We start from the raw sequence: 26,987 nt of genomic DNA, 5'->3' as shown, positions 1-26,987 counted from the left end.
GACACTGGTCAGGTAGTTTGGGGAAAAGTGTACAAAATATGACAAAATGAGGATCATCGGTATATGAGAGCCCCGATTACACCGTGGACGGCCCAGCCTCAAGCTTCTTACGGGCAACCAGAATACTCTTCAACGAGCCCAGCCATCGTGCAAGGGACTCTTCGTCCGGTGCACAAAGCCGGTACGTTTTCTCCTCGGCAATGATCTGCATGCAGAACGTCTTGGACCGTGACATCGGGTCCACTTCCGCCGCATCGATCACCTGGGACATGGAGATGATCTTGATGGCAGAATATTCTTGGTCATCCTTGTAGAAAGCCAGACTCTTCGGCCGCAAGACCACCCACAGTCGTTTCCACTGCCGCACCGTGCCCTTGATGCGGAGGCCCTGTAGATAACCTTGGCAAACCACTCGCTCTGGATCACGCAGGATAGCCAGATCAGACTGGCGGCTTGTATCTCGCGGCAGGGACATGGGTTTGTCCTCTGGTGCCGAGAGAGATAGAGTGTGGATTGACGGCATAGACCGGAGGCGACTATTTCGCGTATGAGAGGGTCCATTATCCGAGAGTTCTGAGTAGGAGGTAATCTCGTTGCCCGAGTAATCCTGTGTGTAAGGGGGTTTGCGGGCGCGGGCGCTTGTTGACAATCCATGGCTGAATTCGGGAGAGCTGGCGCGGCCGGCCCCAGCGCTGGCGCCCTCGAAATCGGAGTGCTCGGTGGTATCCTCGACCAATTGTTTTTGAATAGCGGGCGGTTCTCGTTTCCTTGATAACGCGAGAAAAGCGGCTTCGTCTTCGTCGGCGGGGGTTTCACCGCGGATGCGATTAATCCAGTCCTCGGCATCGCGTTCCGACAGAGCTTCGAAGCGGTAATTCTTGGACGGGGTAAAGATGCCAAAGACATGCTTGCGATTGGAGCGTGGTGACTTGACGGGAGCAACTGCAGTGACTTCGGAGAGGGAGATGGAGACGCGGAGACGGGTGGTTTCCTCATCTTTGTAGACGGACAGGAGATTCGGACGCAGGACGAGGTAGGCCGGTTTCCACGAGGCGCGGAAGACGTGCTTGTGCTTGACGCGCCGGGAGACCCGGCCGGTTTTTAGGACGCGATCAAATTCGAAGCTGCCATTCTCATTGACGGGGGAGAAGGTGTCCACATTGATTTGGCCGTTGCGGGAGGGCGGCGGGCGGAGGCGAGAGAGAGCATCAGGGACGGGGATGGCGGAGGATTTGGAGCTCTGCCCCTCCGAACCCAGGGGACGAGCAAGGACTGAATTCATGATGGCAGTGAGAGCCTCATGTATCTCGAGAAGGAGGGAGAAAATTGGAGCAGAAGAAAGTTTGTTGTTTTGAGATCACGGCGAGAAGGAAAAGGGGGAGAAACCCCGCGGTGGTGCGGCCATGCAAGTTGGACGATCGTTTCTGGACCCCAAGGTCAAACCACGGGCCCCTTCGCCAGGTTTGTGGTGCAGTCTGGGGCTTCTGTATGGAATCGTCAGTGTAAAAGAAGAGATTTGAATTATTTTTGACCTGAAGTCGTGTGAGATGGTGCTGATGATCAGATCTAAAATAAAGGTCTGATGTCAATGCTAGCGCGGGCACGAGTCAGTCATTCCAGGTAGCGCCGCTAATGATTTCCAGGGAGCATGACCAAGTCATGTTTTCTGCCGAACTTAGTAACCCAAAGTTTCTTGGAATCGTCAGTCAAAGTGTACTTTATATATACTTTGGGCGGGGGCGCCATCGGAAGGTGCCAGGCAACACCTAGATCAGTGATGACGAAAAGGTCAGATGGATTATTATAGACTGTGATATCATGCAAGTATATCATGTCTACTTGAAGATCCAATACGAGATCTCACGTTGACTATATACTTTGACCATCTCACCTAATAAATGTGACTGCCTGCCAGGCTTCATTCCTCATCCCCTTTCAAGTAACCAGACACACGAACAGGGTCCAGACCGGGGTCTCTTCAGGCCACATCGCCCGAATGGAAAAGTGGAGCCGTGAAATTGGCAGGACCCTCTTTGCTCCGTCCTGAATAGTGAATAGTTCATGCAGTGCAGGTAAAGACTCGGTAAATTATATACAGCAGATACAGTTCTTAGTACTTCTATCCAGTCTTAACAGAGTCACAGGCTAGCTTGTGCTACCTGCTACCAATCTTGATTTGAAGGAACATCTCACCAATCAGACCCCTTTAACCCATCCAAGCTAACTTCTGGCGTAACGGCCCTAGGCCCTGCCTTGGACCCTTCGATCGGCCTGCACTGCACTAGTTCCAGAACGACGGTCGGGAAGATAACCACGAGTCATCCGTGCTCATCTAGGAGTAGCATAGTCATCTTGCAGCAACATGAACATCTCTCTGATATCCTGCTAACATAGTAATCCAACTACTCAGAGCTTATTGTTCCTGCTGACCTAGGCCAGTCTCGACCTTGATCGACCAGTGGATCGGATTACATTGGTGATCTTCACGGGTGACGGGTGATTATGTATGGAGACGTGAGCGAGACAAGCATCGAGTACCACCTAGCCAAGACTTTCTAGGGGGCTCTGTAACACTAACTCAATTCGCTACTGTTGTAAACTGAATCCTGGAGGTAAAATATGGACAATAGTCGCTCCGTAGTGCATGGACCCTGGACCGTAGCTGTCGGTATCACCGCACTACGCAGGGGAGCGGGCCAATAGACCCGGGCCGAAATGGAATATCCAAGTCCACTGTAGAGATAGAGATTGGAGGCATCTAAAGTTATGGGGGAAGTAATGTCATTGCGAAAAGATCAAACCGATTGAACCGGTGAAATCTATCCAAATGGTCAATCCTTTCTTGTCCTCTCTAATCAGGGAACGTGGCTAAATTGACCTTGAGGCGATAACCAAGGAAGAGCAAAAAATACACGAAACTAAAAAAAAAGCGGCAACGGAGATAAATTACGCTAAGTGACGGCTCAATACAGTACCTGGCGGTACGCCTGAGCGGCGGATCCCCAAGGGGCAATTGGAAAGAGGCAGATGGTAGAGAAATATTGGCAAATAGCAGCAATGTCAGGAGTAATTAATACAGCAAAGCCCCATTCAAAAGAAATGAAATAACGGTGCGGGTGTGACATTGTAGTACACAGACCTTCGTACTCCATACTGATGGGCGGAAAAGAAAAAAAACCGAGTAAAACGACTAAAACGACCAAAAAGACGAGAACCAACACGCTTGCGCCTCCCTGGTCTTGGCACGACTTCATCCCATCCCCATCCCCGACCCTCTCTGCCCCTACTCGACTCTATCCTCCTCCTCTCTTCTCCCCCCTCTCTCCCCCCATCTATCTCCATCGATTTATGTCCTCCATTTCACTTCTGTGGACCTCGTTGTGTACCACAGTCGTCTGCGTTGCTCCCGACGCCCTTCCCGTCTGCCATCTCGGCCTCTGAGAAGGAAAGTTGGGGGAGGAAAGGAGGCATTCCTCCGGCCACTCGTTTTTTTTGTCGACTGAGATCTCGAAGCGCCAAAACCGCCATCTCGATTGGACTTGACTGTCCGAGGTCGGTGTTCTCGCCTAGACCTGTTCGCCCGTCGTTATTGACTGCGACTGGACAATCCCGTGCCAACAAAAACCTCCCGTTTTCATCCACCGTCCCCTGATCTCGCCGCCGGGACTCCGACCACGATTCCTAGCCCTATTGCTCCGGGACCGTTGATTTGACCTCCGCGGGGTCTTCGACGCGCATACCTCCTCAATCGCACTCATGAGTTTCATTCAACGCATCACGAAACGGCTGCCTAGTGCGCCGAGCCTTCCCATCGACGATGGTCCCCGCGAGAAGGGCCGCAATCCCTCCCGGTTTGCCTTCTTCCGCCGGCGCATTCGCTTGAAGGGCAATTCGTCGATTTCTATACCCCTGGGATTTGTTTTACTATTTCCATGCCTTGTAATTGTCTTCATTCTACTTTTATTCGTCCGACATCCTTCGTCTCCCGGGGGTATCCTAATTCCAGCGGGCACGCCGCCCTCTATCCGGTTCGTGTGGCCCCCTCTGTTTTCCAGCCAATGGTGGAGAGAAAGAAGAAAAGCATGAGTTACTGACTATGGATTGTCTTTGCCTACAGAAAAATTAGCGAAAAGCATGACAAAGTTTTTGCGACGGGCTGTCTGCCCATTGACCAGGATCGTATCGACAAGGAACCTCGCGCCAATGCTGCCTTTGTCGTTCTGGCGCGGAACAAGGAGTTGGAGGGTGTGATCCAGTCGCTCAAGTCGATTGAGCGCCACTTCAACCGCTGGTATCACTACCCTTACGTCTTCCTGAACGATGGCGACTTCGACGAGGAGTTCCGGGCCACCGTCAAGAACTACACTAGCGCTCCCGTGGAATTCGGCAAGATTGATAACTCCATGTGGGGTTTCCCCGACTGGGTTGACCACGAGGTCGCCAAGGAAGGTATCCGGAAACAAGGTGACGCTGCGATCATGTACGGTGGTATGGAGAGTTATCACCACATGTGCCGCTTCTACTCTGGGTATGTGAATGCTCTCCCCCGAAAAATGCCGCCAAGGGCCCATCAATACTGATTCGACTCAACAGACACTTCTATAAGCACTCGCTCCTGATGAAATACGAGTGGTACTGGCGTCTGGAGCCCGAGATCAAGTACTTCTGTGACATCACCTAGTAAGCAGCACTCTCTAGCATCAGGTGACCCAGTTGCTAATTTCAATGTCTAGTGATCCCTTCATCAAGATGGCCGAGGCGAACAAAACCTACGGCTTTACCATTGCAGTCAAGGAGCTTCGCGAAACCGTTCCCAACATTTTCCGCTACGCCGCGGCTTACAAGCGCAAGAACAACCTCAAGTCAAAGGGCTTGTGGGAGATGTTCCTCGAGCGCCCCGCGGAGGAGGAGAAGCCGGCCGAGCCGGAGAAGAAGCAGGAGAAGCTTCCCGACGAGATTCTCCTGACCGAACCCGGTGACAAGAACCTTGATGACATCGACCCCGAGGCTATGGAGGGCGAGAGCTACAACATGTGCCATTTCTGGAGTAACTTTGAAATCGCGCGCTTGGATTGGTTCCGCAGCAAGCCTTACGAGGACTTCTTCAACATGATGGACCGCAGCGGTGGATTCTGGAATGAACGAGTGAGTTGAATCTGAAATCGTAGCAGCCTTTTGGGATACTCAATACTGACTGTTTTTGCTCAGTGGGGCGATGCTCCTATTCATTCTCTTGCCGCCGGTGCTCTTCTCTCTCCCAGTGACATCCATTACTTCCGTGACTTTGGATATCGACACACCACCATCCAACATTGCCCAGCCAACGCTCCCGCTCGGCAATTGCCTCGCGAGCCTTACCTTGAAAAGACCACCGAAGATGAGAAGAAGCGCATTGAGGAAGATGAGTACTGGGCCACTGCGGACCCCGTCAAGGAGAACGGTGTTGGCTGCCGCTGCCGCTGCGATACCGATATTGTGGATGTCGAGGGCAAGCAAGGCAGCTGTCTTAATGAGTGGGTTGAGGTGGCTGGTGGCTGGGCCTCCCCATAGAGCCTCTCTCCATGACACGAGCCCGCCGTTCCCCTGCATCATTTCTCTCTATCCGCTTCTCCATGCCGTTTTCTTTCAGCCGTGAGCATCACCTGGGATTTGTCTTGCCCAGGCGGAGTTTTCTGCTGAACTCGCATGTTCTGTTGAGGTTCTTTTCTTGGCGGCGTTTAATGGATCTGACGGCTTGTTTTTTATTTGGAAGATGGCATGACCAGTTTTCCACCATCCATGTTGACATATTCATCTAGCGTGCTGTCCGCGTCATTGGGATTGGCTGTGTGTTCTTATTGTTTTCCTCACTTCTCTTTTTCTTTGGTCTTTTCGACAAAGGGAGGCTCTTGTCAGGTGCGCTCCGAGACCGTCGACACTGCAGGATTTTGGATTCCTTTTCGCCGACGGATATAATTGCTATCCCGGAATCACCGGAATCCCGTCAGGTCTCCTCTCCGGTCTTCTCCAAATCATACTGGTTTTCCACCTGAGTGGCACGGAGCCAAGCGCATGACTGCAATGGACCACAACAGCCCAATCTCAGTGACCATAGCGACCAACACCTAATGAGGGTGTATTGGGGGAATGGGGGTTTCGGGACGAACGGTGTCATAACATCCCGCCGTCTCTTGTTTTCGTATCCTGTTGTTTTCTTTTCTTTTCTGTTTCTCAATTTTCTTTCTCCCCCTTATCTGTCACTACTACCACTCATCTTTCTTCCCCAGCTCCCCTAGTACTCGCCTTTTGGTCTTTCCCCCTCCAGCATGCATTCATGAGATGTACATACGCTGTTCTCCTACCCCCCTCTAAACCGTCTTTCTGAGCTCATGGCACAGAGTCATGGGCCTGTACCCCCTACCCTCCCCCTTCGCATTGCCTGCCAACGTCGCAAATACCTGATTCGAGCATGGCTGTCTATAGAGTATGGAATAATCACCCGGTGAATTACGCGAAGAATGAGATCAGTATAATGCGATTACTCTCCTTTTCTATCTGCTAAACCGTAAAATTTGTTCGCTTGCGCGGCTGGATTCGAATGGGATGAATTAAGATCATGTGACTGATTTCCTTACTCCTTGGGGCACTCTAGCAATTAAGACGATATTTCACGTCTAATCTACCCAATCACAGCAGATGAATGTTTGATACGGCCCCCTATCTTGTAACATTAGTACCTGGCTGTTTCTCACGGTCCTAGCCACGGCAGACCCTTGCGCCTACCGAGGTACCTCCGTCGTGTTAAATTGATGACGAAAAAGTACGCGTCAACGTAACAAGATTCGTAGACAACAAATACACTTATTGACTCATTACTATAAATGAAAGATTTATCCGAGACGAATATCCCTGCGACTTGACATCATCAAAGTTACATGGTTAGACAGTTCGTGGCAGAACATCGGTATTTTACATACATCTCGCTAGCATTGATTTGATACTAAAGAAGGGGAATACCGGACTGTCACTTATATTGAACTGATCCTTTTATCTGTCCAACAATAGGCATGCTTTACTATGCTGAAATGTGACGGCGTCAAATAACGACAAGCTTTATGGATGTATCCAGGGACCAACCCGGAGATCTTACAAGGCTGCCCTATATGTCTGGAAGTACTCCGTACAAGACTCGGTGAGCGAGGCCAGATTAAGACCTGCCTAGTGCCCTTTGGATACTACAGTTGCTTCTGCTATTACAATTTTGCAGTATCAGAAGAAGAAGGTGCCATGGATCTGAGAGGGAAAGGTAAAGAGGGAGAGAGGGAGCTTGGAGGGGAAATATCTTAGATATGCGCTGAGGTCCGTACCTGCCAATCAATATCAGCCTAAATACCCTTCAAAGCACTCTCTCCATCGTGGCAATGTAGTGTCCCTCCATATCCCTCATTTTGGACCAATGGCTTTGTCATTACTAATGTTTGTGCTGGATTGGCAAATGACATACAGGCGCCGATGGTAGCCATGACCAGAGAGATCATAATGCCACTAAATAGTAAGAGGGCCTCAAAGTTTCCCGCTTTGTATGGATATCAAATTCAAGATTGAGAAATCGTTATTTCTACAGTGATGGATGTTCGTATCGTGATTTTTGACCAAGGATTTTGATGCTGGATGCTTGTACTTATGGACCAGCATACCTGCACGCTTGCATACTAGATAGAAAACTGGTGTCTGTTATGTAACTTCTCCAGCTTGGCCGTGCCTATCAATCTTACTGAACAAGGCAGTTCTTATTTTCCTTCTTTTGCCTGACACTAACATACAGCGAACCCCTCCTGAATTTACCTTGACCATTCCTGTATAATAGACAATAATGTAGACCGTAGCAGCGATGCAAATGGGTATAACTTCAGCACACTGGTGACTAAGGCTCGTGAATCTAGGCACTATCATCGGGTTGCAATGCATCTCGATTAATCATGACCGGAACTTCAAATGGCCCTTGCAAGCAAGGGGGTATCAAAGTTCCGGTTACGTGCGCCCACTGTTACGTTGCGGAAAATGATCATAAGAAGATGGATGTTTCTGGATGGAGGCTCTGATCGCAGATGCTTTTCAGTGTTTATCGTTGTAGAGACACATGGGTGGGATTTTGAGTGTGGATATTGCTTTGCCGGAGGGTGCTCGTACTGTTAGTACCTTTGGTTGGGGATTGAAGGGGTGACGATTGGTTGGAGATCAATTGATGAAGATAGATGGGCAATTCAAAGTCGGATTTGGGAATTGTCGAGTTGCTTGATATTAGAAGTTTGCTTGGTTTTTGGATAACTCGATTCAGGCTAAAATCGTCAATTCAAGTCGTGCATGATGATGTTGCCGTGGTCGTCCCGACAAATGTAGTAAACAGTCAAGGCTCACAAGATAACATTATTTCCGCGGACTGGGGATCCATGTCGATCTGGATTCTGGACAAATAATATTAGGCCGAGTCTAACCATGCCATTGTCTATTAGCCAGGACATAGTCACCGAGTGCAATTAAACTCGAGCTATCCGAGCCGTTTTCGTGCTTTATCTCGCCCGTTGCGATAAGGTATGCCGCGGCTTCATTCGCTGAAGATTGCGAACGGAATCACCCCGGCGCGTGCTCAATTACCCAATTGACACCATGACAGGGATACTTCTATCATATATATCAGCGACGCATTTCCCTCCCGAATTGTTTTAAACTTTCCGTTTCTAATTCTTCCCAACGTATCCCTAAGTCCCCCAGTACCTAAAGCCCAAGTCCAAGCCCATGATGACGACTGTAAGCACCGTGACCACGACGATCATCCTCGAGGCAGACACCCTCGAAGCAGAGAAACCACAACCCGTCCCTCTCGAGACGGTGAAATATACCGATCTCCTAGAGAAAGACGCCCTCGAAACCTCTAAACTCCTTCGATCCTGCCAAAGCCCTGGATTCTTCTACCTGGATGTCTCTGGCGCCAATTCCTACTTCAACGGTGACGCCTATCTCGATAATATCAGATCGCTATCTCACCAACAAGAAGAATACTTCTCTCTACCATTCCACGCCAAAATGAAAGACTACCTCGAGTTTTCTGCCGAAAGAGGCTACCGGTACTCTCCAGACAGCGAGGCCTTCGACGTACCGTACAGTTCATTCCACGAGGAAAATATACCATCTTCGCTAGATGCTTTGCCAATATATTTTATGATGGCACATACACATGCAATTGCGACCACACTCATTCGCAGTCTATCGCCCTTCATCGGCAATGAAGATGGTCGGAAACGTATAACATCTATGCACGACGAGAACGATGTATCGCGGTCCGGGCTGAGACTGGAGAATTTCCAAGATATGGAGAAAGAAAAGCAGGACTATTTGTATTCCCCTGGATGTACCGATGGCGGGTCAATCTCACTGCGTTATTGCGAAGAAGCGATGATTGAGTATTTGGATGCTGAGACGGGAGGGTGGGCATATATTGAGCCACGCAGGGATTGTCTGGTTGTAAACGTGGGGGATTTGTTGCGTGCAGCTAGTCAAGGCCAATTTCAGGCACCATTGCATCGTGTGGGACACCCTGTGGCTGGAGTTCAAGATCGTCGTTGTGTAACGTATCATTTATGGCCTGCGGATGGCCGGGGATGGAGTGGAAGATAAGATTGACCAGGGTTGTATATAAAGACATGTGCATTTAATAGACAATATGAAGCTCTTCAAGGATGATTGAAAAGAAGTTATTCTTTAAACGAGGGATCAGATTAAGCGTAAAGACTTGATGTACACAGGAAATGGTATGTAGAAGAGAAATGATACAAAGGAAAGAAAGCGAGTGAGATGGAGACAAAAGAAATATAAGTCTAAGTGTCCAAGGCCCTGGACCAAGATACGTCAAGTGGACCAGGTAAACTGTAAAGACAGGCTGAGCATAAAGCACCAAACGAGGGGCAAATGTGAACAAGAGAAAAACAAGTGGGAGATTTTAGGTCAAAAGTACCAAAAAGAGACAAATAAAGCCCAGGCCCAATCAACTCCACAGCCAATACTCCTTCCAGCCTATACTCCTCCGAGAATTTTTAATCCATCATACCATGGACGCCGCGTAAATGTTGCGAAAGAGTATCTGCACGGTTATAGATTCGGGTGCAGCCCGGCATTGGGCAAGGATGAGCCCCAGGGGTAATGTGCATCTTTCGAAGGTGGCGGATGAGGGAGGATTCACGGTTGAAAGTACCTGAATAAGGGCAGCCTTCCCACCGGCAGTAGTACAAGATACTGATGGTGGCGGTGCCATGTGGGCTACTTAAGCCGTCAGTCAGCCTTGGTTGCAAGGTCAAAAAGTAAGAAACGTATACGAAATCATGGGATAATAGGTCTATTGTCTACAAGGGGGATTTTGTCGGGTTGGAACATACTCGGGATTCTGACGTGGCCTACCAGGCTCAGTGTTGGCCTGGGGAGGTCTCTTCTCGTGACTAGGAGAATGGGTTGGATAACCCGGGTTGTGAGGCTCTTGGGGGCGCTGTGGGAAGTCGGTGTAAGTAGACGATGATGATTGGGTAATGATATTTGGCAAGTCGACGACGGACGATTCTCAGACTTACAATTTCGATTGATTGGTGGGGAGCATTTGGTAGCATGGCACCATTCGAATCCCTGCCCTGGATACGGGGTCTCCAGGGGGTTGTCACACCCATTGCGCCACCCTCACTGGCTAAGTGATAGAAGTTTGGGTTCGGGTATGCCTGGCTGATCACAGAGAAGACTGGTTGTTGTTCCATCCTGACAGATGGAGCCGGCGAAGTAGGGCAGAGCTGACAAGAGTTGCTTGCACTACATCCCAAAGTACCTGGAAGTACATGGTCACATTCCCATTCACGGAGATGGTCAACAGGACCTGCCATGGTGGGCATGGATAATAGATAGAATAAGAAGTGAAGCAAAGGTAAAGGACAGTTTAGAGATCAAGAGAGAAGATAAAGAAGAAGGAGCGAGTTGTATGAGCGAAGATTGCCTCGACGTGGGAAGATGGCCTTGTTATATACTGTTGTATATCTGAATTGTGATCGTGATGAGTAGTGGTATCCTTGGAGTACAGGGCCAGGCACTTGAAAAGGGAGAAATCAACCAAATGCACCCGACGTGATCGTCGGAGTCATTGTGTCCAAAGTAGTCAAAATCAGTTTCTGAGCGTCCTTTCCCCCTCCGATTCGCATCCTTGTAAGATCCTTGTAAGCCACACCGACGGTCCGCAGCCCGGAGTCAATAATCGTTCCAATGCCCGTTCTAGAGCTTGGCTGGCCTCACATTAACACCCCAAAAAACTCAGAAAGCGAACCAAAGAAACTTTTTGGAACATCCCTGCGGCCTGCCCAATTAATCCTGTAGCTTGTGAGCCGTCAAACCAAGGGTGTTGTTACCGGCATTGACTCTTTCCCCACCAAGGGTTCCTTTAGCCAGGGAGGATTATCAGAGCGCTTTGGTCGCCAGGCTGCATGTGGGAAAAGAGAAAAGTAGTCGTAAAGGAACGGGCGAGCCTGGGCTCAAACACGGTGATGCGGAAGAACGGTGATGCTGGCGATGCTGGCGATGATGACCCTGCTGCTGGCCTCCTGCATCTTCTCGCCTCCGAGTGTGGCGTGGAGATCTGCTCGAAAGTCCGAGACCCACGTTCTTATTTTGTTATGTCTGCTTTGGTCCCACCGCAAGTTATCACGTTGTGGTTGTGCCGAAGCCGAAGTACCATGCAGGGCACAGATATACGGGAGGCTGGCTTCAGCAGAGTCCAGTTGGTAGCGCGAAGCAAGTTGTCGTCGTTGACGTCTTCGGGGAGTCCGACCAGTCGTGCCTAGCCATCCCAACATTGCCAAAATGAAGCCACATTTGTCTGGCATCGATGTGGAACCCTGTAAATCTCCTCTATAATCAAAATAACTAAGGAAAACAACACTATACCTAATCTAGTACCCTTTTTTACGGGTACTAGATCGGGCTAGAGCCTTAGCTAGACGAGGTACACAGTTTTACTAACTAATGCGCGCATTTGACCCCGAAGAGGATACAGCAGATATCGGCAGAGCTTTCATACACGAAATTCAATCAAAATTGATCGACTTTTATCATGAGAACTTCTCCTGCCGTGGAGCGATACACTAAGAACTTGATGGTTGAGGTCTTATATCTTGGCACATATCTGGGTCCAAGCAGCGGGCCTTTGCTATTCCGTTCTTTTAACGTGAGCACTATTAAAACCACCCCCGATTTATGTACTTTTGGCTCGGCGGAGTAGTAGATCGCGCTTCCTGGCTGTGTGCTTCCCGATTGCTTCTGCATGGGTCCCTCGTTGGAACCTTTTGATGTAAGGTCACCCCTCAAAAGTACTGTACCTCATCGTGGAGTCAAAAAGTACGCACAAGCCTTGCAGACCCGCAGATGGATTGGATGCTCGCTTAGGTGTTCTCTTCGGGTAATTCTCTCTCGTCACCATTCTCCGGGCAGCGCAATCTCTCGATAACCCAGCCATGGGCGATCCTCGTACCTTTGCGACTTGTTCGACTGATCAATTCTCATACCTGCACCCGCGCTAATCTTATTCTGGCGACTGTTGCCTGCCGCCGGTTGACCATAACGACGTAATCCTAGATACTACGCCTCGGACAGTTCGCGGTGCCGCGACTAGCAAGGAGCTGTCATACAATCACATTGAACATTGTGGAGCCTTGGAATACTCTTTACCCGGGTCACTCGGCTCTTCTTGTCATATACAAGTATCGGAGTACTGCCATATTCGAAATCAGATTCCCCTGTGTACATTCAGAAAGTCTTTCTCATGCCCCACCAACAACTGGCGCTAGTTTACATTAGGCTAACCTATCTTGGAATCCCGTCAAATCGCATCGTCCTGCATAAACAGTAATAAACAAACCGGAGTCATAATACAGTAAGTCTCCAAGGAATTTCATGGAACTTTCAGGGAGTTCGCTAAAGGAACATACCCATGGTGTTATGTTCTTTGTAAACAATAGAGTCAGGCCTTGCTCTGGTAAGATCGTTCTTTTACTTCCTTTCCTACACTGCATTCACAGCCTTCGTTCACCCTCACTTGTACAAACCACGCTCGTTTTTCAACTCGAAGGCTGTGCCTGTGCTACGGATTATACTTACTCGGATAGGAGATTGTTATTCTTTCCTACCTTGGACCATCTTACCCCTATCTTACCGTCTGCGATTTTATCTTTCACCAGCGTGGTCGGTAGCTGGTGTTCTCAATTAGCTAACATGGGTTGCTCAAGGGGAGACTGGATTTAGAGAGGACCCGAAGCTCATATCCTATGGATCGTATCAAACAGCCCGACGACCTCGAGTCAGAGGAACAAAATCCCAGCACGCCTCAACCACCGGATTCTTTGGCAGCCCTTACGACACACGAGCGATTTTTAGTCCCTGCGCGTCCTATATTGATAATGGCAACGAATTCAGGAAGCCGTGCAGGTGGGCTGAAAGGTGCGGATAATTTCCCCGGCGTAGCATGCTACAGTCACATGATGATGAGGCTGAGGATGTACCCCTCATCCAACTCGTTTGGGGCCCCACGAAGGATTCTTGTCATGAGGTACATACGAGAAGCTTTAATCCATCATGGAATCGATCTCATTTCATGGCAACAACGACAGAATACAGGTTGGGATTAACCACGGTTCGATCAACAATTCTGTCTCTCCGGGTGAGTCTGGACCTGGACAAGGTCACAGTCCACTTGCTAGCTATCCCTTCCTACCTTCCAGTAACCGGAGATCCTACTGACAGACTACTAGGTTATGACTGGCAACGTTTTCTCTCCAGAACAAATCCAGTTGAAGATAAGAAAGCATTGAAACGCAAGAAAGGAGGCCCCGCTCCGGGAACCTGTGAGTGGGTACTTCGTACGGAAGAGATTACTGCCTGGCTTGGTTCCGAACCAACGGTGGGTCCTGAGAGCCAACCGACCCAGGTCCTATGGCTCCATGGTAACCCTGGAACTGGAAAATCGATTATGGCCGTATACCTAGCAGAGGAGTTGGCGGCAACTTTCTCAAACACAGATGGGGGAACGCTAGCCTACTTTTTTTGTGATTCAGGCTTTGACACGCGGAACACCGCAATCTCAGTTATCAAGGGGCTTCTCTACCAGCTCGTGGAGCAGCATGCAAAGCTTCTTGACTACCTCTTACCAAAATACCACGCGCGCGGGGCAGAACTATTCGCATCGTTCGACGCTCTCTGGGAGATTTTCATAACCATGATGGCAGATGAGAATACGGGGCGGAAATATTGCATCATTGACGCGCTGGATGAATGCGATCGAGAATCTCAAGACACACTACTGCAACAGCTTGAGGAAACCTTTAGGAGCCCGAACGTGTCACCAAACGTTCGTATATTGGTCACTAGTAGGCCATATCCCGAGATACGTGAAAGCTTGCAAATTTTCCCGAATAAGGATTTGGCTTCCTTTCCCCAGAGGCAGAAAGATGTGAATATTTTCATCGAAGAGAAAGTCAATTTCTTGGCCAAAAGAAAGAAGTATACCGATAAGGTCAAAGGACAAATCCGCGAAATTCTTCAAGACAAGGCCGACGGCACTTTCCTCTGGATTGGCTTAGCTTGTGGTGAGCTTAAGGATATTCCTTCGAGCAGCGTCGTCCGTACTTTACAAAGAATACCTAAGGGACTCACTTCGCTCTATACGAAGCTTCTCGAGGCGGCATTGAAGGATAGTGAGTCCACTGGCAACGATTTCCGACACCTTCTGAGCTGCGTAGTTGTCAGTTCGCGACCGCTAACTGTGTTGGAGCTCGCTGAAGCATGCCAACTATACCAGGAGGAAGAAGACTTGGAGACAAGACTTCAATTCACCCACGAGTATATTGAGTCATGCCGGTTAATGGTCATCATTCAGGACGAAAAGGTACTTCTGTTACACAAATCGATAAAGGACTTCCTAGTTGGGACGGGCTCGAGTAATTTTATCCAGGAGCTCGAGGCCCATGCCCGCCTTGCCTATCGCTGTGTTGATCTCCTTATTGCGCAGTCCCGCGACGCAAATCAATCGAGGTCCGGCTTCTCGGTTTATGCAACATATGGATGGGCTAATCATGCGCGTATGGCCGAGTCGAGTTTCACAGTCCAATGCTCGCAGGCGGAGTTCTTTGAAGTCGACTCCCCCTGCCGCGAATGGTGGCTACGGCGAGTCAGGGCAGAATATGGTTTTGAGACATTGCCAACGAGATTCTCTATATTTCATGTCGCTGCAGAGTGGGGTATTTGCGCTTTAGTGGATCATGCCGCCGAGTTGGGAGCACAAAAATCTGACAGGGAGTGCTTTCGTGTGGATGTAAATTGCGTGAACCATTCAGGAAAAACCCCTCTAGAACACGCCGCTGGTTCAAGATGGCCGAATATTGTTAATGCCCTCTTAAAGCGAGGAGGGATGGTCACTACAGAGGTGGTCAAAGCTGCGGCTGGAAACTGGTTTTATGGCGAAGCAGTGATGGCACTCCTTCTCGATCGGTGCGGAGACCAGATCACTATCACCGATGAGGTAGTAAAAGCTGCGGCTGGAAACGAGGAGAATGGCAAAACAGTGATGGCACTCCTTCTCGACCGGTGCGGAGACCAGATCACTATCACCGATGAGGTGGTAAAAGCTGCGGCTGGAAACGGGGGGAATGGCGAAGCAGTGGTGGCACTTCTTCTCGACCGCTGCGGAGACCAGATCACTATCACTGATGAGGTGGTAAAAGCTGCGGCTGGAAACTGGTTTTATGGCGAAGCAGTGATGGCACTCCTTCTCGATCGGTGCAGAGACCTGATCACCATTTCCGATGAGGTAGTATCTACTATTGCTGGAGCCTTTAACGACAAGATAATGACGCAACTCCTTGACCGGCGCGGAGACCAGATCACTATCACCGATGAGGTAGTATCTACTATTGCTGGAGCCTTTAACGACAAGATAATGACGCAACTCCTTGACCGGCGCGGAGACCAGATCACTATCACCGATGAGGTAGTAAAAGCTGCGGCTGGAAACGAGGGGGAATGGCGGAGCAGTGATGGCACTCCTCCTTGACTGCTATAGAGACCAGATCACTATCACCGATGAGGTGGTAAAAGCTGCGGCTGGAAACAGATTTGATGGCAAAACAGTGATGGCACTCCTTCTTGACCGCTGCGGAGACCAGATCGCTATTACCGACGAGGTAGTGGAGGCTGCAGCTCGAAACGTAGGGAACGGCGAAGCAGTGATGGCACTCCTTCTCGACCGCTGCGGAGACCAGATCGCTATTACCGACGAGGTAGTGGAGGCTGCAGCTCGAAACGTAGGGAACGGCGAAGCAGTGATGGCACTCCTTCTCGACCGCTGCGGAGACCAGATCACTATCACTGATGAGGTTGTTCAAGCTGCGGCTGGAAACTGGTTTAATGGCGAAGCAATGATGGTACTCCTTCTCGACCGCTGCGGAGACCAGATCACCATCACTGATGAGGTAGTGGAGGCTGCAGCTCGAAACGTAGGGGACGGCGAAGCAGTGATGGCACTCCTTCTCGTCCGCTGCGGAGACCAGATCACTATCACCGATGAGGTGGTAAAAGCTGCGGCTGGAAACGAGGGGAATGGCGAAGCAATGATGGCACTCCTTCTCGATCGGTGCGGAGACCAGATCACTATCACCGACGAGGTAGTGGAGGCTGCAGCTCGAAACGTAGGAGACGGCGAAGCAGTGATGGCACTCCTTCTCGACCGGTGTGGAGACCAGATCACTATCACCGACGAGGTAGTGGAGGCTGCAGCTCGAAACGTAGGAGACGGCGAAGCAGTGATGGCACTCCTTCTCGACCGGTGTGGAGACCAGATCACTATCACCGACGAGGTAGTGGAGGCTGCAGCTCGAAACGTAGTGGACGGCGAAGCAGTGATGGCACTCCTTCTCGACCGGTGTGGAGACCAGATCACTATCACTGATGAGGTTGTTCAAGCTGCGGCTGGAAACGAGGAGAATGGCGAAGCAGTGATGGCACTCCTTCTCGACCGGTGCGGAGACCAGATCACTATCACTGATGAGGTTGTTCAAGCTGCGGCTGGAAACGAGGAGAATGGCGAAGCAGTGATGGCACTCCTTCTCGACCGGTGCGGAGACCAGATCACTATCACCCACGACGTGGTATCTACTATTGGTGGGGCCTTTCGCGAAAGATTAACTAGACAACTTCTCGACCGCTCCATAGACTAGATCACTATCATATCAGAATGCCGAACCCCTCAATACTTTAGATCCCCAATTAATGAGTAAGAAATACTGGAGGTAAATCACACAAAATACAAAACTCTTGTACCTTTAACCCAGCATGCTGAAAGTGTCCTCTCACGCTCTCCTCTTTCGCACCGACGACTTTGATACACCATTAAGGAAGGCATGGAATCTTTGACTGTGATCATCTCCAAAGTAGCCCCCTCTGCGGTTAAAAATGCCTTTGGTCTCCCCGAAGAATTCCTCAATCGGATTCAGATCCGGCGAGTTTGATGGTAGATATGACCCCTGCATCGGCACGAATCTGCGCGATCTTCTCAGAGTGATGAAGTGACACATTGTCCATCACAATAACAGACTTGGGCTGTGGCCATCTTCCGCAGTGCTTAAGAAGCTCTGCGATGAAGTCTTCGAACACCGCCGCATTAGTCGTCCCACGGACGATATGCGAAAGGACTATTCCATCTTATGCTTATACAGGCAGTATCTGGTACCACTGATCGCGATGGAACTGAAAACGGTGACTTGCATCTGGAATTCATCCCAGAGGAACACGGCCATTTCATCTAAAAAAAGGGCCGGTTTCACACGAAAGCATCACGTAGTGTCTCTACAATAGGCTGGGTGATGGTCCGTCTTCGACCAACTCGATTTGGGGGGTGGGGGGTTGCGTGGACATTTCCGAATTGACGCAAATACTCTCGCTCCATTCGACTTCTTCAGCCATTTGGGACGTGATTAGTACACAAATGGCTCTCAATCATATCGTGAATGGAACGAAGCTTCAAAGGAGTTAGTTTCGGGGCCATGTTGCACAAGTTATGGTGGAAATTTTTGCCAGGATGGCTCAGTGAAAGCGAAGACTTGCATGTAGGAAATTGGGTTGGAAAGGGCCCGTGGGAGGGGTTGCTCTGGCAGGGGGGTATGAATAACCATCAACTGGTCGAGGCCTTACCCGTATTATTCGGTAGATTATGTTTATTTAGAAACAAGCCTCTATTTTTAGCTTGGCCTTGATCTGCAGCCAAACTAAATATAGACTAGCGCTATGTTGGGTGGGCGGGAGAATTACTTTCTGAGTATACCAAGGGGAATCTGATTTCGAATATGGCAGTACTTCCTAGTCACTTGTGCTCGTTTGTATCCTTGGACGTGGTCCCTTCCCGTCACTGTGACTGTGAGTTCGAAGAAAAAGTAAGCATCACCATGGACCACGGACTTTTTGGCCTCAAATATTCTCCCTTTCTTTTTCTGGGTCGGATTTGTCAGGTCAGCGTGAACTACTGAAGAGGAGCGCAGTTTTCATTGTCGCACATCTATCTCATTCGAAGTCCATTGCCCCTGGGATACCGCAGGATTAACGAGCACCACCCACGTTCCAAATGTCAAATGACATCAACATATAGGTCGATCTGATGCTACTACTTCACCCCCAACACTGTTTCCAATCAAACCTTTTAGAATGGTACCCCCGCCCCCGGGATCTCGGATAACCCTCACTCATAGAGCATGGGATGGGACGATCACCCCGCCGTTGAAACCCACGGTCGGAATTGATCTCGGAGAATCCTGGCATCGAGACGACATGCCATATCAAACAAGAAATGTATATCTTGAATTTCGGATTTTCTGAGTATCGGCAGGCCCTTCCTGTCCTGCTCTCTTCGAGATGACATATATTGATCATGCTTTTAACAGGATCCTACTCTACCTGCTTCGACCTCTGATCGTCATGTCGGATAGGCCTGCCGAACAGAGAAAAAGATCTCACACCAAAGCATCTCGCTGACGGTTTCCAAAGACGTTGAAAGCCGGGAGTCGGCGGTTCCCAGTCCGTTATGATGTTATTCGCAATATTGTTCAAGTACATAAATCTTTCCGACTTCCCAAGATAACTTCAGACTAAATTTCACAAGCAACATCAACGACTACAATGTTGGGCTTATTATGTATCGGCGCCTTCTCATTCGCAGCATGTGCAAGCGCAAACTTGGCCTATAAGTCTAGACCAGATCTCGCTGTTCCTGTGTTGAACATTACCATCCCTGCCACCAGCGATGTCGCAGACGGTCTCATCTTTTATACCCCGGAGAGCACCTTTGCGGATAATACCAACCATGGGCCTGCTCAAAGTGGCCCGTACATCTTCACCGATAAGGGTGAATTAGTGTGGTCGGGATTCGGATTTATTGGTCCAAGGAGCGAAAACTTCCAGGTCCATACATACAGAGGACAGAAAGTGTTAAGTATCTTCGAAGGCTCACACAACTCACCGATGGGTCATGGCCATGGACGGACCACCATCCTCGATAATAGTTACCGGTACTTGAACCAGATCAAGGGAGGGGGCCATAAGCTGGCAGATCAGCACGAGTTTCTATTCTTTGACGATAACTCTGCCCTCTTCACGGTTTTTGACCCGGTGATCAGAGACCTAAGTCCTTACGGTGCTACGTCCGACAGTCAGCAATGGATTCTTGACAATAAGATCCAGAAGGTGGATACTGATACAAACCGCGTCTTGTGGGAGTGGAGCTCTCTTGTCCATGTCGATCCAGTTTATACAAACTTGACGCTCCAAAGTGGAAATGCTGGACTAGGCACAAACTCGAGTCAAGTGTGGCACTACTTCTACATGAACGCATTTGATGTCGACCCCGAAACAAATACGTACCTGTTATCTGCTCGAAGCATGTGCACCATCTTCAAAATGGATGGAAATACCGGAAAAATCATCTGGCAGCTCGGAGGGCCAAATTCGAATTTCTCGCTTGGCGAGGGTGTGGATTTCTGTTGGCAACACGATACCCGCATGCATAAGAAATACCTGCATCATGAAACCAAGGGATCCAAGGAGATCATCTCATTTTTCGACAATTCCGCCCATGAGAATCTTACCGGAGGGCCTGATCTCCAAACTCGCAATTACAGCGCCGGCAAGGTGGTCGAGCTAGATACGAAAACGCACAAAGCTACATTAATCGCCAGCTTCCGGGCCCCAGGGGATCTCTCAGTCAGGTCGCAGGGAAACCTACAACTTCTCCCGAATGGGAATGCATTTATCAACTGGGGCTACAATGGTGCGATGTCCGAGCACAAGGCCGATGGAACAACCATTTTCTTTTCCAAGCTCGACTCTGGAAAATTCGGCCCGGGGTCGGAGAACTATCGTGCTTTCAAATTTGAATGGCACGCCATTCCATACGAAGAACCAGCTTTGGTGGCTTTCAAAGACTCAAATGGAACTTCGTTCTACGTGAGTTGGAATGGGGACACTGAAACAAAAGTGTGGAAATTCTTCGAACAGACTGCCAGTGGCCGAAGATTTCCACTGGGAAACGCGACCAGGGATGGGTTTGAGACTGGCTTTCATACCAAGAAAAAGGTCGGCTTGGTTTTCGCTGAAGCGTACAACAGCATAGGTGACAAGTTGGTCTCCACTCCAGCCATTGAAGCTGTGAAGTACAAAGCACCACTTGTCTACACCTAGTGCCATCAATGGGTCGAGCTCTAAATTTCAGTCAGCAAATGCAGAACTAAGGATCTCTGGCTTTTCAACCATGAACTCGTCGTGCACCCACCACGTCTAGCGAGGTAGATGGGCAAAATTGGTTAGACATAATTTGTTTACCAATCAATCAATTATCTAGTGCTCAATAAGTTCTGTCTGATCTTACTTTTTGCATATATAGCCATTACTATAGTTGGATGATCGTTAAATGGTATCGCGGATCAATCAAAGGAGCGGCTGTGGAGACTACAAAATTCTCAATGGTATTGTTCTTGTTTTTTATGAATCTGGAATTTCCAATTGCTCGCGGGAGCCCAAAAGCATGAAAAGTTACATATAAACATTCAAAATCATTTACCGTGAAGCAGATCCGTTCAGGGTCTTCAAGGGTCCTACAACAAGGACCAATTTTAGGGTCTACCTATTTAGGGTAAAGGGTCCGGACAAACCCCCAAAACTGGTCCCCACGAAGATGGCTAAGTTAATTAAGTCGATCCGTTTCAACAACAACGGCGACCTATCACTTCTGCCTCGGTATAGATCCAAAAAGACCCTTTTTGGGTTTCTTGGCTCCATAGAATTGTTCCAGTTCAAGTACCCGAAACTAATCTATGAAACCATTTGAAACATCACCGACCATATATTTGTCTTTGGCTGGTTCGAACTCCGAAGGATTTCTTGGAACCCAGAGAATCAGATCTTCTCTACTGAATGGACGAAAGAGGTTCGACTGGTAATAAGAAATCTTGTGCGACCGAAATTTACCCCATTGGCTTTTATAAATATCTCCAAAGATATATAAGGCTAGAGCTGGGACGCATTCGAGTCAGTTTCACTTGCCAACAAAGCGGGAAAAGATACACTCGAGACTTCAATCTTTATCTCTAATCATACATATTTTCAAAATGAATCTTCGCCTTCTGACCCTTGTGCTTGCGGGCCTCGTGGCTGCCAGCCCGGTGGACATTCAGGAACGCCAGTGTATGTCTCATCTAATCAAAATCCCCAGTAAAACACCTCAAGGATTTCACACCAGATATCTAACCATTACATACAGTATCTAGTGGAAATGAGCTCCGTACGGGCTCTTGCAAGCCTATCACTTTCATCTTCGCGCGCGCTTCGACCGAGCCAGGTCTGCTGGTGCGTTTCCTCAATCCTTCAACACCCTTTAACAACATACTAACTATCCTACAAGGGCATTTCTACCGGCCCTGCTGTCTGCAATGACCTAAAGGCTGCCAAGGCCGGCCAAGTTGCCTGCCAGGGTGTCGGACCCGCCTACACAGCTGACCTGGCTTCGAATGCTCTGCCCGGAAACACCTCCCCAGCTGCCATCAACGAAGCAGTTGGTCTTTTCGAAGAAGCTGTCCGCAAATGCCCAGATACTCAAATTGTTGCCGGTGGTTATAGTCAAGGCACTGCTGTCATGGATGACTCCATCTCAAGGCTGCCCGATAATGTCAAGGAGAAGATCAAGGGAGTTGTCCTATTCGGTTACACCCGTAACGCCCAGGAGCATGGCCAGATCGCCAATTTCCCTAAAGATAAGGTCAAGATCTACTGTGCTGTGGGAGACTTGGTTTGCGATGGTACTTTGATTGTCACTGCTGCGCATTTCACTTATGTTGCAAACACTGGCGATGCCGCACAGTTCTTGGTGTCGAAGCTGAGTTCGTCTTGAGGAAGATCAAGGTGGACTTATCGCTGCTGTGGACTGGACTGGCATTTGGAATACTTTCTAATAATGTTTTTTTACCTGATGTATAAGCCCTTGAGATCCTAAGATTGCGCGTCGTTACTTGGATGATGCTTTACGTGATTGATGCTGATATTTTTAGCGCAACTGAATATGACTGCTGTTATTGCTGCCTGTTTCTAATCTTCTTCCACTTTTTCGTCGTCAAAATCAAAGCTACCACTAAGGAGCGACCCTAAGTCCCTGCTTAGACTGCATGTATTCTCCTAATACCACAGTACGTAGGCTCAGAATGGCCCAGCGTCATCGTCAAAACAGCCTGCTGGTTGGCTGCAGGAAAACCTCCCTGCGTTGAACGAGAACCCCCGCAAAGTAAACTTTCCATGCCATTAAGGTTGCCATCGTACTCAACCAAATGACGAAGAGACACGCAAGTTGTAACGTATAGAAAGTCAATAACACCCATGATGAACCGGGTCTTCTCTTGAAAAGGTGATTTGTACCGTCCCCGAGGAGTCTCGGTCCTTGGTAATAAGGATAAACTAGATTCGTTGTTGTGAGTGGGTGAAGTAGCAGATCATTACTCTATTCCTCGTAGGGCCGACTTGGCATCGAAACGCCCGTCTTATCTGATCATCTACAGGGCTCGGCATTAGACCCGCCGTTTCGGACTTATCTGCTGCTTATAGAGGGAATAATGATGATCTATGATGATACACAGAATATCCATGGATGAGACCTGATTTCGCTTACTGTCCAGGTAGGACACGGATGTAGAGTCCACCTCGCTTATCCAAAAGGCTGGTCTCTATGAGACTAGTCCCTTTTTCTAGCGTGGGTGAGCCCGGAAAGAACAGCCTATGATAGAATACTCTACTAAGCATCGGACATCCAGCCAATACCACCAGGTTAAGTAGTAATGCCAAGGCCCTATGGATGAGGATTTGTCCGGTTTGGAGATGATGTAGACCCACGAGTGACAAGGGCTTCGAGTTACCTGGTCTTCTCAAGATCCTCATGAATGCCAGAATGGACCAGCAGCCTATCAAATATCACAAAGGGAGATACTGTGGCTGACAATATGTACCTGACGTGTTTCGGCCGCAGCACCTGCGCCCTGATGCGAACAGCATGTACTTTGAAATGCAGCCGGCTGGTGAGAACCTCCAATCCGCTTCATCTGATTAGATTGCCGTGCATTATTTGACACGGCAGCCTGTTGCTAACTTTCTACAGGACAGGGTTCTCCACTTCTGCAGGCCCAAAGACGGACGCAAGAGTGGATTTAGCGCTGCATCTGAGGGGCAGCTAGCCCCTAGCAGGAGATGATCGTTGCTCACAGAGGGAAAATTCTCTCTGAAAGAAGTAGGAATCTTCACTATAAAGATGCCAGGAGCACCCCAGGCCAACGGCCATAATCGTTCTCAACTGGTGTTATCCTATATTCAAAGCGATCACACAATGGGTTCCTTCTGGGCCTCAATTGCCATGCTGGGTTTGAGCCTGCAGCCAGCCACGGCTCTTTGTCCATATGCAGCGCAGATGGACGCTGGCGCTAAACAAACACCCATGCCACATCCCCCACATCCTCATGAACTCCGAGACGCACATACGACGAATGGCAAGAAAGGTGTCTTTTATATGAACCGCATTGCCCCCGGCACGTCTGAGCTCTACATCGCCAACGTCGATGGATCCAACGAGCGTCCTCTTCTGTCAAACCCTGTCTATGAGTATCACGCATCCTTTTCGCCCGATGGAAAATGGATTACTTTCACTAGTGAGCGAAACGGTGACGGTAACTCGGATATCTACCGTGTTGGGACGAATGGGTCTGATCTGGAGGAATTGGTCTCAACCCCTGCCGTGGAAGATTCAGTGGTCATGTCCCCGAATGGAAAATACGTGGCCTATGTGTCTACGAGCATCGGATATAAAGCAAACATCTGGGTGAAAGAGCTAGCGAGCGGCAAGAAATGGAATTTGACAGATACCGCTTCGACTGCTGCCAATGCATCGTTGCCGAATGGTTATTTCCGTCCTTCTTGGTCGCCTGATGGTGAATGGCTTGCATTCTCGTCGGATCGTAATTCGGGCTGGTATGGACATGGTGATCCGACTTTCTTGGGTTTGAGTGGATGGGAACATACCCAAGAACTATCCATCTATGCCATCCGGCTTAATGGATTTGATTTTCGCCAAATTGCTACAAAGGCTGACTGGTCCTTGGGTTCTCCCACCTGGTCGCCCGATGGCAAGAGAATTCTCTTTTACGAAATGACCCGCGAGAATACCTGGAACTCACATCGTCCCGAGTCCATCAATTCGGCAAACTCGACCTTGGTCTCTGTTGACTTTGCGACTGGCAAAGACCGCCGTGTCGAGGTGGAAGGGGCTGGCGTGAAGATCTTTCCACAGTATCTGTCCGACAATAACATTGCCTATTTCTATAAGGGTGGCACGCAAGAGGGATTCCATACCACGAGTGGTACGTATGTGAACACAACCAGTGCAACCATTCGATCTCCATCCTGGTCGCCGGATGGCAAGCAAGTCGTCTATGAAAAGACCAGCTGGACTATTCGCCCTATGGCTAAGAAGTTGTGGAGCTGGGATTCTGACTGGGATTATCGCTTCACTGATGTCTTCCCTCAGCCTTCCAACCAGAACATGCTCGCCATCACCCAGAAGCAACTTGGAAATTCATCTATCGTCTCCATGAACGCCAACGCAAGCAACGAGCACGTGGTGTACAATGATTTAAAGAGCGGCTTCCTCAGCTCCGCAATGGTTTCTCAAGGACTAGCCGGTGCGTTCCAGCCCGCTTGGTCTACTGATGGAGAATGGCTCACATTCGGAGTGGGCTTTTGGTTCCAAAGCCGCGCCGAGAGTGGTGGCTGGCTGGTACGCGCAACAGCAAACGGCTCGTACGCTGAGGTATTGACCGAAAGCAAATCAACCCTCACAGCCAACAGTTCCATCATCAACTCTGGCTTCCCCAGCTTCTCCCACGATGGAAAGAAGATTGTCTACCGAGTATGGGGCACCAACTCCACTCTAGGCGATAAATCTCAGCTTGGTCTCCGCTTGTTAGATCTACAAACCCGCAAGATCACCGTCTTGACCACAGAGTGGGATAACTTGCCATTCTTCTCGCCGGATGGCAGTCGTATCGTTTTCACTCGCAAGACAAGCGCGACGAACTACGACGTGTGCACGATGAAACCCGATGGTACCGATATCAAGGTGCTGACCAGCAGTGGGGCGAATGATGCACATGCTGTGTGGACCCATGATGGGCGTATCATGTATTCTTCCGGCATGTTTGGTTTCCAGTATGAGTGTGCTTTGTATGATCAGACTTTTCAGCCCTATGGGCAGATTGTCGTTATGGATGCGGGTGGGTCTAACAAGCAGGTGCTTACCAACTCGATTTGGGAGGACTCTATGCCCCTGTTCGTGCCGAATTCTGCGTTGCATAACAGTCATCTATAAGTGGCGCATCGAGAGTCATAGTTTGACAGGTAGACTGGGTGATAGATTTCAGAGGACAGATTGAATTGGTCGTTCTGTGTATACAGCTCAATGCTCAAATCCATGCCTTCTTAGGCTAGAGTTAGAATTTCCAACACGAAGCTTGCCATTTATGCTATATACTTCATGTATCTAACCAGGCATTTGACCTTGAATAGACTGGAAGAGCCCTTCAACTGCCGAAAGACCCTCAAGTAACAGGCTCTGGTGGCGAGATAATATCTGACTGTGAATGCCGAAACCGATACACTTATCCACCTACGATTATTGTTTAACCCCGAAACTGAAGATAATGGATCAATTAGACATGTCAAAGGGACCAGAAAATGTGCCAATCACGCTCCTTCAGAGCAAGCCTTGCCAATTGAATGCAATCAATGCATGGACAATGCAGGGTTGCCCGAGACACGAACCTGGCAGGTGGAGACGCGCCATTGCGATGCTGGGCGCTGGGCAGGGATAGAACACGGAGAACCGCGACTCCGACCAGCCTAAGACCCTAGAACCTTGCTTTTTAAGCAAGATCCGGCTTGCTCATTCCTAGTTATGTGTTAGGAGTTAATCATTATGGACGCTAGAAAGCCCCGCCTCAACGCGCCAGATCGTAACACGCGAGCTGGGCGATCAGGACATTCTCCGACGCGAGTCACTTTGGAATCAGCCCCACTCTAGATACTAATTTATGGGGTTGAAAGCTCCTTCATTCCTTCTAGAGCTGGGATCTCGCAATTCGTATATACGATCATAGTTGCTCTGTTAAAAGGCATAGACCATTCTATATCTTATCTTTACATTGGCTGTCCCTAAAGTCAGTCTTCTACTCAAAGGAAGGGAGGCTGGGGATCTTCGGCCGACAGCTCTGGCCCTCGATACAAACTATCCTTGCCAGAATAACCCCATTGGATTAGTTGAGTGGTTTCACTCCAAGCCTAGCCCCTCCAGGGTGCCAATGAGATCC

At 49.3% G+C, this 26,987-nt stretch overlaps 9 protein-coding genes across 9 annotated transcripts; 8 read left to right on the top strand and 1 right to left on the bottom strand.

Annotated features, from left to right (window-relative positions):
• Nucleotides 1–76: 76 nt before the first annotated feature.
• On the bottom strand, nt 77–1,282 carry N7473_012307 (PH domain-containing protein; the record flags this gene model as incomplete). The annotated part of the gene is made up of 1 exon (XM_057158246.1): nt 77–1,282. One exon carries the CDS (start codon nt 1,280–1,282, stop codon nt 77–79), a length of 1,206 nt encoding a protein of 401 aa, XP_057004096.1.
• Nucleotides 1,283–3,756: 2,474 nt separating this feature from the next.
• N7473_012306 (glycosyltransferase family 15 protein) lies at nt 3,757–5,550 on the top strand (the record flags this gene model as incomplete). Its single annotated transcript, XM_057158245.1, has 5 exons — nt 3,757–4,028; nt 4,118–4,528; nt 4,594–4,680; nt 4,734–5,145; nt 5,209–5,550. The coding sequence occupies 5 exons, from the start codon at nt 3,757–3,759 to the stop codon at nt 5,548–5,550; spliced, it is 1,524 nt and encodes a 507-aa protein (XP_057004095.1).
• A 3,228-nt stretch (nt 5,551–8,778) lies between these two features.
• On the top strand, nt 8,779–9,654 carry N7473_012305 (uncharacterized protein; the record flags this gene model as incomplete). Its single annotated transcript, XM_057158244.1, has 1 exon — nt 8,779–9,654. One exon carries the CDS (start codon nt 8,779–8,781, stop codon nt 9,652–9,654), a length of 876 nt encoding a protein of 291 aa, XP_057004094.1.
• A 1,895-nt stretch (nt 9,655–11,549) lies between these two features.
• On the top strand, nt 11,550–11,846 carry N7473_012304 (uncharacterized protein; the record flags this gene model as incomplete). Its single annotated transcript, XM_057158243.1, has 1 exon — nt 11,550–11,846. One exon carries the CDS (start codon nt 11,550–11,552, stop codon nt 11,844–11,846), a length of 297 nt encoding a protein of 98 aa, XP_057004093.1.
• Nucleotides 11,847–13,632: 1,786 nt separating this feature from the next.
• Nucleotides 13,633–16,105, top strand: N7473_012303 (Pfs NACHT and Ankyrin domain protein; the record flags this gene model as incomplete). Its single annotated transcript, XM_057158242.1, has 2 exons — nt 13,633–13,717; nt 13,809–16,105. 2 exons carry the CDS (start codon nt 13,633–13,635, stop codon nt 16,103–16,105), a joined length of 2,382 nt encoding a protein of 793 aa, XP_057004092.1.
• Nucleotides 16,106–16,184: 79 nt separating this feature from the next.
• On the top strand, nt 16,185–17,267 carry N7473_012302 (uncharacterized protein; the record flags this gene model as incomplete). The annotated part of the gene is made up of 1 exon (XM_057158241.1): nt 16,185–17,267. The coding sequence occupies one exon, from the start codon at nt 16,185–16,187 to the stop codon at nt 17,265–17,267; it is 1,083 nt and encodes a 360-aa protein (XP_057004091.1).
• Nucleotides 17,268–19,218: 1,951 nt separating this feature from the next.
• Nucleotides 19,219–20,775, top strand: N7473_012301 (arylsulfotransferase family protein; the record flags this gene model as incomplete). The annotated part of the gene is made up of 1 exon (XM_057158240.1): nt 19,219–20,775. The coding sequence occupies one exon, from the start codon at nt 19,219–19,221 to the stop codon at nt 20,773–20,775; it is 1,557 nt and encodes a 518-aa protein (XP_057004090.1).
• A 926-nt stretch (nt 20,776–21,701) lies between these two features.
• N7473_012300 (cutinase family protein) lies at nt 21,702–22,480 on the top strand (the record flags this gene model as incomplete). The annotated part of the gene is made up of 3 exons (XM_057158239.1): nt 21,702–21,777; nt 21,854–21,939; nt 21,995–22,480. 3 exons carry the CDS (start codon nt 21,702–21,704, stop codon nt 22,478–22,480), a joined length of 648 nt encoding a protein of 215 aa, XP_057004089.1.
• A 1,476-nt stretch (nt 22,481–23,956) lies between these two features.
• N7473_012299 (uncharacterized protein) lies at nt 23,957–25,990 on the top strand (the record flags this gene model as incomplete). The annotated part of the gene is made up of 1 exon (XM_057158238.1): nt 23,957–25,990. One exon carries the CDS (start codon nt 23,957–23,959, stop codon nt 25,988–25,990), a length of 2,034 nt encoding a protein of 677 aa, XP_057004088.1.
• Nucleotides 25,991–26,987: the final 997 nt, after the last annotated feature.

Source organism: Penicillium subrubescens (genome assembly GCF_028828155.1).
Source record: "Penicillium subrubescens strain IBT 31985 chromosome Unknown utg000010l_segment0_segment0, whole genome shotgun sequence".
NCBI lineage: Eukaryota > Fungi > Ascomycota > Eurotiomycetes > Eurotiales > Aspergillaceae > Penicillium > Penicillium subrubescens.
Note: the sequence above shows the minus strand (reverse complement) of the source record. Positions and strands in the feature narration are given on the sequence as shown.